The sequence below is a fragment of the Juglans regia genome, chromosome 7, assembly GCF_001411555.2.
Source record: "Juglans regia cultivar Chandler chromosome 7, Walnut 2.0, whole genome shotgun sequence".
Lineage (NCBI taxonomy): Eukaryota > Viridiplantae > Streptophyta > Magnoliopsida > Fagales > Juglandaceae > Juglans > Juglans regia.
The window spans coordinates 21,617,584-21,631,014 of record NC_049907.1 but is presented as its reverse complement, the minus strand read 5'-3'; the positions used below and the strand labels follow the sequence as shown (position 1 = coordinate 21,631,014).

Sequence of the window (13,431 nt, the reverse complement as noted above, 5' to 3'; positions counted from 1 at the left end):
TTATCATAAACCGTATGCAAAGACTCCTATCAAATTAACATTTATTTGAGCAAATTATATCTGGTTTTCCTAGATTAATTTTTTTGGCAAATGATTATTATTTATGAAGATCAAAACAAAATAATAATAATAATAATAATAATAATTTGACAGTGACTAGAGGGATAACTATGAAAACCCCAAAATGATTGTTTGCAGAGAATATTGAAGACTATCTTAATATATAGCTATTGATATGGGAGTATGAACTACTTGCTAAGAATATTCTTCATTTCTAGATATTAACGAGGCATAACATCAATCTGGAGCTTTTTAAGTCCAACTTTATCCTATATATATATATATATATATATATATATATATATATATATATTATAGATGAAGCTATGTGTTATTAGGAAGAACAATATTACTGATTGTCTTTGCTTTGTCCTAGCAGTCGTAACAACTAATTTAAATAGTTTCATTAAATATCAAAGTTTCTTATTATTACAAAAATCTTATCACCAAAATGATGTGCTAGGATTCTCCACACTCCAAATGAGAGAGAGCGAGAGAGAAATCATACGTATAGAGATTTGTAAAAACTCTTTCCCGAGAAAAAAATTCCCAATTGATGATGCTAATTGCCAGGATTATCTTCACTTCTGATTTAACTTTGCTTTATTTTTCCTTTATCCAGAGATTTGAGTTTGAGACGTTGGATCACTGACTGATGGCTTGGGGTTGATCTTACATCACAGATTAATCCATCTTTCCATCTTTTCTCCATTTCATTTTCAATCATTCCAGTGTAGAATTGTTAATCCTTTCTAGTAAATTAGTAAAAGCAATACTCTAGCTATAAAGTAATTACACAAAAATAATTTTATAAATTGATACAATTCGATTTAATTTGTCAAATTATAAAATTACTTTTATTGTAAAACAGATCTGACGAATTACATAAAACCACCTTAATTTATAAAATTACTTTTGTATAATTACTTTACGGCTGTTGTATCACTCCTCTTTTCTTTCATGTTCGGGTCTACTGTTTTGGAAAAAAAAATTGCATGTGACTTATATATTTAAAACTATTACTCTATCCTCATTGCCACCTTCAGTTCAGATTATTTGATATATTTTTTTTTCGTTCAATAACAGCTCTCTCAACTGTTACTTTCAAATTAAATCATAAGAAAGATCAGAGTTTTCAACTTGGAAATTAAAATCCAATGTGCTACAAATATGGTGAATATTTGTATTTTCAAAACAATAAGGTGCTAATTTGACAAAATCCCCGACTCTTGAATTTGAAAGCAACGGTCTGTATTTAACCAGATTCATCTCATGGATAACCTAGGAACTTACCAATAAAAAAAATAAATTGATAAACTAGGAACTCTGGAAGAGTTGATCCACACTTATAAGATGTGTTTTGCAAGTTCTAAAATTCTAAAAAAAAAAAAAAATCGAATTGTAACTTAAAAGCATACAACTATGGTAAGAAGGTATAATTTCACAAAATATACCAACTACCAGTAATCCTATATATATAAGCCTAATCAAGAACAAAGTAAATAAACAAGATTAAAGCAGGTAAGTCAATGCTAAATCCCCTTATTAGCTCAATGCTTGTTTTCTCGTAGCAATACCCCAATACCATGGAAAGTATGTATGATTGATTATAAAAGAGCAAAATGAAATGAAACAAGGGAAGAAAGACGAAAACTAGGAAGCTCAGGAAGATGCAACTTTTTCACATCCACTTCACGTAACTCATTCCAGAGTTGAGCCCCCAAAGTATGCAGCTCTCAACCATCCTATATCCATAGCTTACCCTAAAAACAAAATTGGGAGAGGGGGGGAAAGGTACAGAGAGGGTCACAGGGCCGGTTTCAGGCACCGACTACATCAACCAAAAGTTAGTTCCAATTGTCAACAGGGTGTTTGGAAATAAATATATAAATCCACCTTTTGTCCCAAAAACTATTTCTCATGGTTTTCTGGTCGATAAGAGCACATGCAGAGTTGATTGAGCATGACAGAAAAAAACTACTAAGACAGGAACTCAGTGCAAGAGACGTTGAAGAAGACACTTGCACTAAAATCTACTCATGCCCCCTCCTCCCCAACACATCCCGAATGAAGTCCAAATGATAGTAAAGCCATGAAAAAATACCCATCCTCAATAAAATCTTGTTTAATGAAAAAAAATATATATATACCAATCCTAAATTTTTGGTTCCAACAAGTAAATGCATGCACAAATATTCATTAGAAAAATTCCAATGGTCCACCCAGTTTAAGTCGCTGCAGGGAACAGTTATAATCCATGTAAAATAACCACATGCACAAACACAAGCTTCCACAATTATTTTTTATGCTTTCAAAGGAAAACTCAACCCAACAGTTTCATGGAAAATTACCTGATAAAAATCAACACTCGCATTTCACCATAAGTTTAAGTAATGTGTAAATTGAGTCAGGAAATCTGATCATACTCAACACACTGGAATTTTGATGCAATTCATCCCAGCAACATCTGGTTTCACTGGACCTTAACAGTACCTTTACCTAACCCTTGGGAAGGAAGACAAAAAAAAAAAAAAAAGAGGAGAAAAGAGAGGAGAAAGATGGGGGAAAGGAGTAAGACACCAAGTCTATAATATATATTGATAAAAAGCATTGGCACAGTATCAGATAAAGATCGTTTATGCCATACTATATTAATTAACACTCTGAAATACTTTCAAAACTTGGATGGAAGCTTAATGACACAAGCTCACCACCATAGAACATACTAAATTGGTGACGATAGCATACCTTTATTTATATCAGAGAAAATCAATCCTGCCAAATTGAATATCAGAAAGCTCCAATGAAAAATCACCATGAATACCTGCATTTTTCAGGATACAATCCTAACCCACAAAAGGGAAAAAAGGCAAAAAAAGGAAAAAAAAAAAAAAAAAAGCTCTGAATAATTACAGTCCCACCACACAATGAAATGTATATGAAAGTGGAATCTATTGTCAACCACATCAAAGACTAATGTTCACAAAAAAAGGCAGTCAACAAACAGAGATTACCAAATAAAATGTAAACCTAAAAGACAAGCTTGAGTCAAGGGAATGCGTTGGAAAACAGACCAAGTGCATAAAAAGTCATGTAACAACTTATTTAGACCCCATAGCGATTCAAATGCTTCCCTATATATAGTGTAAAACTTCATTAGGGTCCCGATTCTGACTTCCTAGAAAAGAAAAATGAATATAGGACAAACACTGATATTTGTATACTGACAATAATCCCTTCATAAACAATTTAATTGATAAATTCAGTATGCAGTCATGGAAATGATAGTCCAACATACATCAAGTAGTAAAAGAAGCTTGCTACAAACATCACATGGCCGATTGTGGATGAAACCATGACACTTCTTGAAATACTTAAACCACAGCAAGACCAGCTTCAGCACTGTAATTCCAGTATCCCACAAGACCTGCAAGGAATAAACAGACACAGAAAGTGCATTTATGAAGAACCAACAGCCAGCAGAAAATTCCAGGCACCAAAAGAAACACTAAGCACCGAGCTTTTATCCGAGAAAATGCACCCATCCCTCAGCATAAAAAAGTCTCAAATTAAAAGCAACCACATCCTCCAGTTAGACTTTTAACATCAGCGTTTATCTTCTGCACTGGCATCACTTGAAAACATATCTTCCTCAGGTGAGATGGAGCTTCTCTGTTGAGCCTTCAGCATCTGGGAAATTGAAGACCTGCCTCCAATCATGAACTCTGATTCATCTCCGACGTGATCCTGGCTTAAGCAAGTTTTGTCACTATTTTCAACACGAATTGACTTCTCACAATTTTTTTGATCTCCCATTCCTGTAAACAAGAAAAGATTTTGAGCTAATTTTAGTTATCATTAACACTGAAAAATAAATGTTTCTTCATGTTTATTGCAATTGCTAGCTGTACCTAGCTCTGGATGCTCAACATCGGATGCTCCATTTTCCATTATCTCCTCAGCAACCAAGGGGATTTTACAACCTCGAAAAAATGAACCATCTTCACTGCTAACATTTGTCAAATGAGTGTTTTCCATATCCTGGTCACCTTCCATTGCCCTAGTTTTCATTGCTTCCTTCAAGTTACGATTCTCACGTACTGAAATTAACAGACCATTATCATTCATGCTAGTCAAATCCTTCAAAATGGTATCTGGTTCCTTTTCTGCATGTTCATGATGCTTCAAATTTTCATCACTGTTTTCATCCCTTCCATCACAGGAATGAAGGTTCCCTTCACCAGATTCTGGCGTAGATTGCCTTGTGTCTTTTGTTTTATTTTCCACCAAGCTTATCGGTGACAAACTACCACCTCTATTATGCTTGTGTTCTGCTGATATTGATCTGGACCGTGATCTCTCACGCTGCTTTGACTTTACAGCTCTACTCTCATCTGCTCTATCATAGGAGTGATGCTTCCTTTCAGCAGAATTTGACCTAGAATGCCTTCTGTGTTTTAGTTTTCTACCATCTAAATCTTTTGGAGATGACCTACCTCCTCTATAATGCCTAGCCTCCACGGAGACCGACCTTGACCGTCTTCTATCACGATGCTTTGATTTTCTGTCCCTGCTTTCATCTGCTTTCTCCTTGGAGTGCCGCTTTCCTTCCACAGATCTCGATCTGGACCGCCTTCTATCACGATGTCTAGATTTTTCTTCCCTTATTTCATCTACTTTCCCCTCAGTGTGACGCTTGCGCTCCAGAGACTTTGATCTAGACCGCCTTCTATCACTATGTTTTGGTTTATCCCTGGATTCGTTGGATTTCTCATTGGAGTGGGGCTTACCTTCTAAAGACTTTGACCTGGACCTCCCTCTATGTCTGAATTTATTTTCCCCCAAAATTCTTGGAGTTGGAGATGACCTGCTGCTTCTATGATGCTTGCCTTCAGGAGATACTGACCTGGACCGCCTTCGGTCATTATGCTTTGATTTTTCATCTCGGGACTCATCTATTTTGTCATCAGACTGATGCTTGCCTTCAACCGATTTTGACCTAGAGCGTTTTCTGTGTCTTGATTTGTTTTCATCGTCAATTCTTGGAGATGACCTACCTCCCCTGTGATGACTTGGGGATCTTGAACGAGCACGAGATGATTTCCTTGCTCTATGCAGTGAACTTTCTTGATAACGTTTTGGTGAGACCGAGTCAGCTCGGTACGATTTTCTCGTTAGAGGGCTCACACTCCTCCTGTTTCTCCTTAGAGAAGATGAATGACGATCTGATCTTTCAGAATCCCGACGTGATCTTCCTAAATCTCGCATTCTAGTTCTGTCACCACCATCCCGAATGTCTCTATGGGACCGCCATTCATTTTCATAGCTGGAATGATGGCGAGATCTCACTGGCGATCTGGATCTATGATCCCTTGGTTGGCGGGATGGAGGTGAGTAAGAACGAGACCTGCGCCTTCGTTGAAAATTGGCTGGTGACCTTGACTTGGACCTTGACTTCGGGCGAGAGATTGATGGTGATCTGAAAATTGAAGTGTAATCAGTTCATCGTATTTTTAGATCAAAATGCCTGTAAAAATATATAATCATATCATACTTATCTTCGAAGATGGTGACGTGTTCTAGTCATAGAAGTTGATCCAAGTAATCAAAGTCTGATGTCAAGAAAATTTTTTCTATTTGTATTCTTCTATTAGTGAAAAATTTGTGAATCTAATGGAACTAGACCAACAGGGGGTGAATAGGTCCAACTGAGCAATCATATTAGAGTAAAGCATTGCATCCATCTGGCTAAGAGAACTATCATGTCGTGTATCATTTTAACAATATATGCAAATTTATGCAAACACAATACACTCCTTGTGCGCATTGAATTATGTCTAGTATTTGAGGGTTGGTTCCAGCACCATACATCATACCAAAATCTATCTTCATGCCTGTCACCCACCACATATCTAATGAAATTGAGGCAAATCCCCCCACTTCTCCTTATGTTCTTCCACACCACCAACCCCATAAGACTTTACCGACCTCACTTGAACACCATCTACCCCCAATGCAACCGTATTTTAATCCCACCACCATCCGCAATAAAACCTATCACTCTATACCATAGCACCATAACCATTTACCCAAAAATGCTTTGTTAAATATAAACATATTCTTAATCCCCAGACCACCTAATGAAATTGGTGAACAAATCTTAAACCACTCGACTAGGTGGAATTTGGACTCATTGTCAACTCCTCCCCACACGAAATCCCTTTCAAGCTTCTCAAGTCGTTGCACTACACCAACAGGGGTAGAAAATATATACAAAAAATAAGTAGGAAGGTTAGAGTGGGTATTCCTGATCAGAGTAAGCCTCCCCCACCTATGGATAAGTAGACACTTCCACCCAGCTGAGTAACATTCTGTCTTTTCTATTATGCCACCCCAAATGGACTTTGCATTAAATGGTGCTCCCAACAAGAGATCCAAATACTTCATGGGTAGAGATGACACCTAAGAACATATGCCAAAAGGCCAATGTTATTCGCTGCTCCCATCCATGCTAATATGACTTGCCCACATTGAGTTTCAACCCACACACAACTTCAAAGCAAAGAAATAAATGTGCAAGTGATGAATATGCTCCTAAAAAGCCACACAAAAAAATCAGTGTATTATCAACAAACAAAAGAAAAGCACATGATCAACTTGTCATTTATTCTTGTCCCACCGAGAAACCTAACAAGAGCTGCCTGTTCAAAGAGGCTGACATCATTCTATATCAAGCTGCCTGTTTAAAATGAGGCGATAAGAGCCTTCTATGGTAACTTAAATAAGTAGCTAAGTATCTTAACATCCTGATTAGGTTTAAAACTAGAGTTTGTCATCTTGTAGGTGAATGTCATCATTTATACATAGTGTTGGAAGTCTCATTTTCAACCATAGCTCAACAGAATTTGACAACTTAGCTCAGTGTTCGCCTTTCAAAGCTAACACTCATCAACTTATCTGTTACCTTCCAATTTTCAGCACTTAAACCAATTCAGTTAACAACAAAACCTCATTTAAGCTCTCAACCTATGGTTTTTTGTAGACCAAATAAAAGGCACAAGCTTTTGACAATCTCTAAAAGATACGTCTCCATAAATAATCCTAAGTATCAACTATAAAGTGTGGACAGCAATTAATTATTAAGTTTGTACATGACAAGAAAAAAATTGAAACCAAAGAAGCCATCACATTTTTAGATTGATTAGTTCCTCTGAAGCTATAATCCGCTCAAACAACTCTACTACAATCGTGAAATAAACAGAAGTCCAGATGAAGTAGGCAAATTATCCATGGAACACTAATACTATCAAGACAAGTATCAATAATTACTATTTAAGAACCATGTTTAGCCTGGAGCTTACACGTACCTGGCTCACAATTCATTTATAGACAGAAATTTCATTTACAAACCCAATCCTTCACTTCATTCATTTGTTTTTCCTCTTTGATCAGTAAACTTCATTCATTAGCATCCAAAATACCATTAAACAACCATATTACCCATTACAAAAATTATTTAAATACCGTCCCTCCCCAAAAATAAAGTTTCAGTTTGGGATATAAAGCAATCCATACAATATCAGTCCAATTCTCCTACCCAAACTCAATGCAGTGGCTGGAGAAATTTGACTTATCAACCCTAACCTAGTCCACAAACATAATAGATCAAGCATAAAAGTGGTAAGATCAAATTTGTTGCTGGCTAGCAGGTTGGAGTGAAATATCCACTATGGAATATATAACAAAACCATAGAGATGGTTTTGCTGACATAGGCAAAGAACATACAAAATGATACAAGGTAACATTTTCACAAATCTGCCTGAAAGTTAGTTCCAACTAAAACAAAACCCCCGTAAAGAACACCAACTAAAGTGCAATCAATTATGTATGATCAATTTTTGACCAAATGAAGTTATTAAAAAGAGGTTTCCTCCATTAGACGGAGGAATATCAGATTGGAAACCTCAAATCAGAAATATCATGTTCGCTATCTGAAGATACAAAACCAGGCTTTCCTGCTGCTCATTCAAAGAGCATAATCCTCAAACCCACAAAAGCGAAAAGCCATATTTGGTAAAAACTTCACATCTTGAAAAACTTGAGTGATAATTTCAACACAATTGTTTTCCAAGTTTGGAAAATCACAAGCTTGAAAAATTCATCTGCCGACTGAATTCATGACCATCACATGAACTTGCCATAGCACTTTGAGTAGTTGCATAATTATTTTTTCTTGATAAGTTGCACAGTTTAAAATTCAGACAACAGCAAAGGCAACTGATACAAAATATAACCAGAGATATAATTCTCAAATAAATCAGGAAAATGCAACACACCTGGATTTTCTTTTTGCTTCCTTCTCTTCATCTCCAAGTCCATCAGGTTTTAATTTCTTACTTATTTCTGCAGCTCTGGCTGCAGCTAACTCTGTTGCTGACTTCATGGTTGCAGCTCGGTTTGCTGCCTGCTGTGCAGTCATAGTTTGTTGCATAAGCAGTGCCTGCTGGAATTGCATCTGCTGCATGGCAACAGCTTGCTGCATCATCAGAGGCAGAGAAGATGAAGACAGTGGAGAATTCAAAAGAGCTGGTTTTTGAGGAAGAGATTTTGCCATTTCAACATTCAAAGGGCGACCTCCAACATCCATATTATTCAGTGCCAAAGCTGCAGTTGCTTCTTCAGGTTTTGAGTATTCTATATAAGCAAAATGCTTTGAATCAGTGATGGTACATTCAACAACGGTGCCGCAAAAGCTGAAAAGTTGTTTGAGTTGTTCCACTGTGAGAAGTGGGCTAAGGTTGCTAACTTGAAGTGTCTTCTTCAGTGCATCAGCCTTCCCAGCTTTATCAGGTGAACCTGATAAGAAGACAAATATTCAATGGACAGAAGATGATGAATGATAATGATAATAATAACAACAACAAGAATGGTAATAATGACGATGTTAGAAAAACAAGCAAAACTAGGGTAAAGCAGAAGCAGCATGAGATGAAAGAAACTAGTCATATTTAAATCTACAAGACCAGTTAACATGAAATAAGGATACCAGATAATTCTTTGGCGGACTGAGCTTGTGCTTGCACCTGAGCTGCATGGGCTTGAAGGGCTTGGGCAGCAACAATTGCTTGAGCAGCAGCCATTGCAGCTGCAGACGGTGCCATGGGAACTTGACTTACAGTCCCCATTGTGGTTGTTGCAGCTAGTGCAGTCATTAGCAAATTGTGAGGTGGGTGGTTCAACTTACAGTCAGTTTTGGCACACCGACCATTAAGGTACTCTCGACAAACTTCCCCCAAAGATGCACCAATTCCAGGCAAAATAGCACCCCCTGATGCACCAGGTACAATGCCTGGAATCATTCCCAATAATCCTGGGAATGCCCCTGAAACAGATCCTGAATAATTTGGCATATTGGGCATGGTTTGATTAACCATATTTGGAAAACTGGAGGCAGGGGCCAAACCTAGTAGTCCTCCGGTACTAGCACCTGCATAAAAACAAATCATTTAAAAAAGTAGCCACTTAGAAGGTGCTAGTAAATAATGTATGTGTAAAGTAAATACGTCAGAAACATATCAAGAATGCAGTTAATGAAGCATAGAGTAATGTCATCACTGGGAACTTAAAGACTCAATCGATTTTCCTCATTTTGGCAATTTAGCCATTTATTAAGTAGCATTTCAATTATTTTCTTAAAATGTAACTAGTGTTCATGATTTTCATGCTTCTTTTTCAGGTTCCGAGAATGTAACTAGGTGTTTTCTTTTTGTGTGGAATATAAAATTGAAATGCTACTTTTCATTTTTTTGATAGCTAAAAATAAGTTTATTAAAATGAATGAAATCGGCATTGCCCAAGTAAATTTTTACCAATCAAAAAAACGAAAAGTAGCATTTCAATTTTATCTTCCGCACAAAAAGAAAAATCTGTCTTCTGTGATTAGTGGATTTATTGCCTTCAAACTATTGTTTGTTAACCCACCGGCTCCTCACTTAAAAAGATAAATAAATAAATATGTGCATCTAGTTCATAAACTGGTAATAAAAATGCATTATCTGATGCATAATGTATATTTAAATCATAAAAGTTGGTCTCGCTCAACAACATTAAAAATAATCCACAAAATCATATTATGCAGAATCCCAAATAATTATTCACCTAGAGAGATGAAAAATCAAACCTTGAGTACCTGCACTGAAAAATACTGGGAATGGGCTACCCATGATGGGCTTCCCATTACACTCAACATTCACCATGTAATTCCCCCTCTTCGGAACCACGTAGGTAACTGTATATGTTCCATCACTCATATCCTTCACAATACCTTCTTGCTCTGATCCTCCAACACCCACTCCAGGCAACACCTTCACCTTAATCTGCGCGCCCCCATTGGGCACCTTCCTCCCATCCGCATCTTTCGTTACCACCATAAACGAAGATGGGGCACATGCAGTGCCGCCCGCTATGCCAGTACCAGCAGCTGTGCACTTTGAAGGGTCCACTGGCCCAATCGGTTTGTTCGCCAAATCCTCATATTCTTCCGATTCACTGTCTGATAAAGCCGATTCCTTTTCACGATTTTTCTCTACATCCTTGAAGGTGGCTTCAAAAGCGGCTTTTGCAGCCGCGGCTTTCTCAGCCTCACTCTTGAGCTTTGCCTCTTCGGCTTGCTTCATCCATATAGGCTTAACAATGGCGGAATTCCGGTCGGCCATCAAACTGTAATGCCTACAACCTACTGGAACTCACAAAAAACCCAAGACTCCTCAATACCAAAAATGCCAAAACGCTGATATAGTTAATCACCAAACCAAAGCCCCAATTGATACCGTTCTTCGAATCAAAGCCCTCCAGAACCCTAAACTAGACCAACAACAAAGAATAAACTGCTCAGGAACAAAGCACAAAATCAAAATTATATCAAATCTGATACGTGAATTCGGGTTCTAAAGGAGGTATAGAAAAAAAAAAAAAAAATTTATAAGTAAAAATATTATATATATAAATCAATAGGAGTAACCAAGTACGCTGGATATATACAAGAAAACACATAGCCCATACAAGAGAGGCCCTAATGACCCAAAAATCCCATGAAACCTACCCAAAATACACCAAGCCCGAATTGGAATGTAACACACCTCCCCAATCCCAACCCCTTGTTTCCATAAAAAGGTATAGAAAACCTACCTTGAAAAGTTACCCGCTTGGTTGCCCAACAATTCGAGAAAGATAAAAGGAACAAGATTTTCAACCTTAAGTTTACAAGAAATAAGTAGAAGAATAATTGACAAAATAACTCGGGATTCTTATAGAAATCAAAGAGGAAAAAGAGAACGGGGTCGCATTTTCTTTTGGGCGGTTTCTAGGATTTGCTCGGCAACCAAACAGGGGCTAACGAATTATGTTTGGAATCCGTCGATAATTTGCAGGGAGAGAGACAACGCAGAGAATATTATGATACGCAGAATTAAAGGTACCTCTTCTGGACTCTGACGGCGAAGTTTGCTTTGGGCGCAGTCGATGATAGCAATTAGGTTAGGGAATGGTACTGCGATGCGTTTTGAACGGACAGAGAAATAAGAAAATTTAAAACAAAATAATATAAAAAGGAAAAGAGTCGGGCTACCCCGCCCAGTAGCCCGCTCGATCTTACCGTACAGTATTTTTAGGTTTTTATTTTTTATTTATTTATTTTTATATTTTTTTAATATTTTAAAAAAATAAAAAATATATATATCAATATACTTAAAATTATTTTTTTTATTATTAAGTAAAAAAAAATTACCAAGTGGTCACACCGAGCATTATAAGTGGGGCGACAGAATAGACCTTTCCAAAAGAAAATGCTAAACAAGTCTATAAATAACCGATATTTAAAAAAATAATAATAATAAATTTATATTTTTTTAAGAATAATATTTAAAAGACAAAAAAGTTATAGATGGTCTATTCCATCCTTTCCAATAGCATCGTCTATACAAAAAATTAAGAAGCATACCTAGGATCTAAATGGTAAACACTTAGAAGAATTCAAGAAGAAGTTGGCAGTGAAGTTTTATTTCATTCTAAGATATTTATGAATCATATAAAATTATTTTAAGACATGTCATAACTAAAAAATTCAACCCAAAATATATATTTTTTTTTATCAAAACATCAAATCTGACCCGGTTTGACATTAACATGCTAAACCTTAATTAAAATCAATCAAAACCCTATTCTCATGCCATAAATTAAAGCATAACATGTCATTCTAACACTTAAACAAAATATAGGAAAAAATTACTTACAGAAATCATGGCCCTTAAAGCTCCCAAAAAAACTTCATTAAAAAACACTCAGGAACTCTCAAGAATTTCACTCTATTGCTCACTAAGGCGGACAAATGCTCTCAAAACTCAAGAGAAGACTTGGAGGAGAGGTGTGGAGGGATGAGGAATGTATTTATAGGTTTCAAGATAGGAAGGAAACGCTGGCCTTGGATGAAGATGACACTTTGGATTGGTGGAGGTGGGAGGTGGAGTGATGAGTGAAGTTTTCAACTTTGTGTCATGCTTGGTCAGCTGAATAGTGCCCTACATTTTCATGATTTCTTCATGGTCAGGTGTAAGTGTGAGTCTATAGGTGCAGGGGGTTACATTGGTGTAGAAAACAAAACAAAACAAAAATTAAAAGAGAGAAACACAAAGGAGGCCAACGGTTTTGAATAAAATATGTCCAGATTTTGATTACCTTCTTGTCTCTTCTCCTTGACCTGAATTGGGGGCATTATCACCACCATTGAGTGAATTTTTTAGGTAGTTAAGGGACCTGGGGAGTGGCTTAACCAAGAGCAAAAAAATCAATGAAAACCAAAGGCCACTCGGTTTGGTTTCAACTAGGCTTGTAATGGAATTGGTTGGGTTTCTTGGCTTGGTTTCTTGGAGCCAATTCCTCCAATACTAGAACTAAACTAGGAGGGTTAAGGTGGGGTATAAATGATGAAATTGCCCTTGAGAAAATGGTGTAAAAGGTGTGGGCTAGGGGCTGATTTGGTGCAATGCACATGAAGGTGCACCTAGGTGCCGATTTGTGGTGATTTGGGCGTTAACATGACTTTACTTCTATTGACATGTGTTAGGTCAAGATTAAATTTATAAATTAGTCAAAGAATAATGAAAATTAATAAAAAATAATAATAAATTCCAGATAAAAAAATGTGAGAAATAATTTGAAGAAAAACTAAGCTTAAAACATGGTTTAGACGTTAGTAATCATGTGTAAGTTGATTAATACCCTTAACTCAAGTTATAAGCTTAATTATGGTCAAGTGGGAACCTTAGGGGCGTGTGACACTTCTTGGGATTGAGGGAAACGAATGGTATGGTGTA

The 13,431-nt window shown here is 36.7% G+C and overlaps 1 protein-coding gene across 5 annotated transcripts; it reads right to left on the bottom strand.

Annotated features, from left to right (window-relative positions):
- Positions 1-1,580: 1,580 nt before the first annotated feature.
- Positions 1,581-11,626, bottom strand: LOC109008446. 5 transcript variants are annotated; one of them, XR_004801876.1, is made up of 8 exons: positions 11,539-11,626; positions 10,242-10,924; positions 9,108-9,548; positions 8,398-8,917; positions 3,972-5,539; positions 3,359-3,878; positions 2,799-2,906; positions 1,581-2,565 (listed from the first exon to the last, which is right to left on the bottom strand). XR_004801876.1 is itself a non-coding variant. In XM_035691568.1 (6 exons), exons 2-6 carry the CDS (start codon positions 10,774-10,776, stop codon positions 3,667-3,669), a joined length of 3,276 nt encoding a protein of 1,091 aa, XP_035547461.1. In that variant the 5' UTR covers positions 10,777-10,924; positions 11,539-11,626; the 3' UTR covers positions 3,260-3,666. The 5 variants fall into 5 exon arrangements, 3 of the variants coding, with proteins under 3 accessions (XP_035547461.1, XP_035547462.1, XP_018844078.1); XR_004801877.1 differs by having other exon boundaries at positions 2,799-2,884; XM_035691568.1 differs by lacking the exons at positions 1,581-2,565; positions 2,799-2,906 and having other exon boundaries at positions 3,260-3,878.
- Positions 11,627-13,431: the final 1,805 nt, after the last annotated feature.

Coding starts and splice junctions, on each gene's coding strand:
- LOC109008446 (XM_035691568.1), bottom strand. CDS start 10,776: ATGGCCGACCGGAATTCCGCCATTGTTAAGCCTATATGGATGAAGCAA. Junction 8,918..9,107: donor GTCCGCCAAAGAATTATCTG/GTATCCTTATTT, acceptor TCTTCTTATCAG/GTTCACCTGATAAAGCTGGG. Junction 3,879..3,971: donor TGTTGAGCATCCAGAGCTAG/GTACAGCTAGCA, acceptor TCTTGTTTACAG/GAATGGGAGATCAAAAAAAT.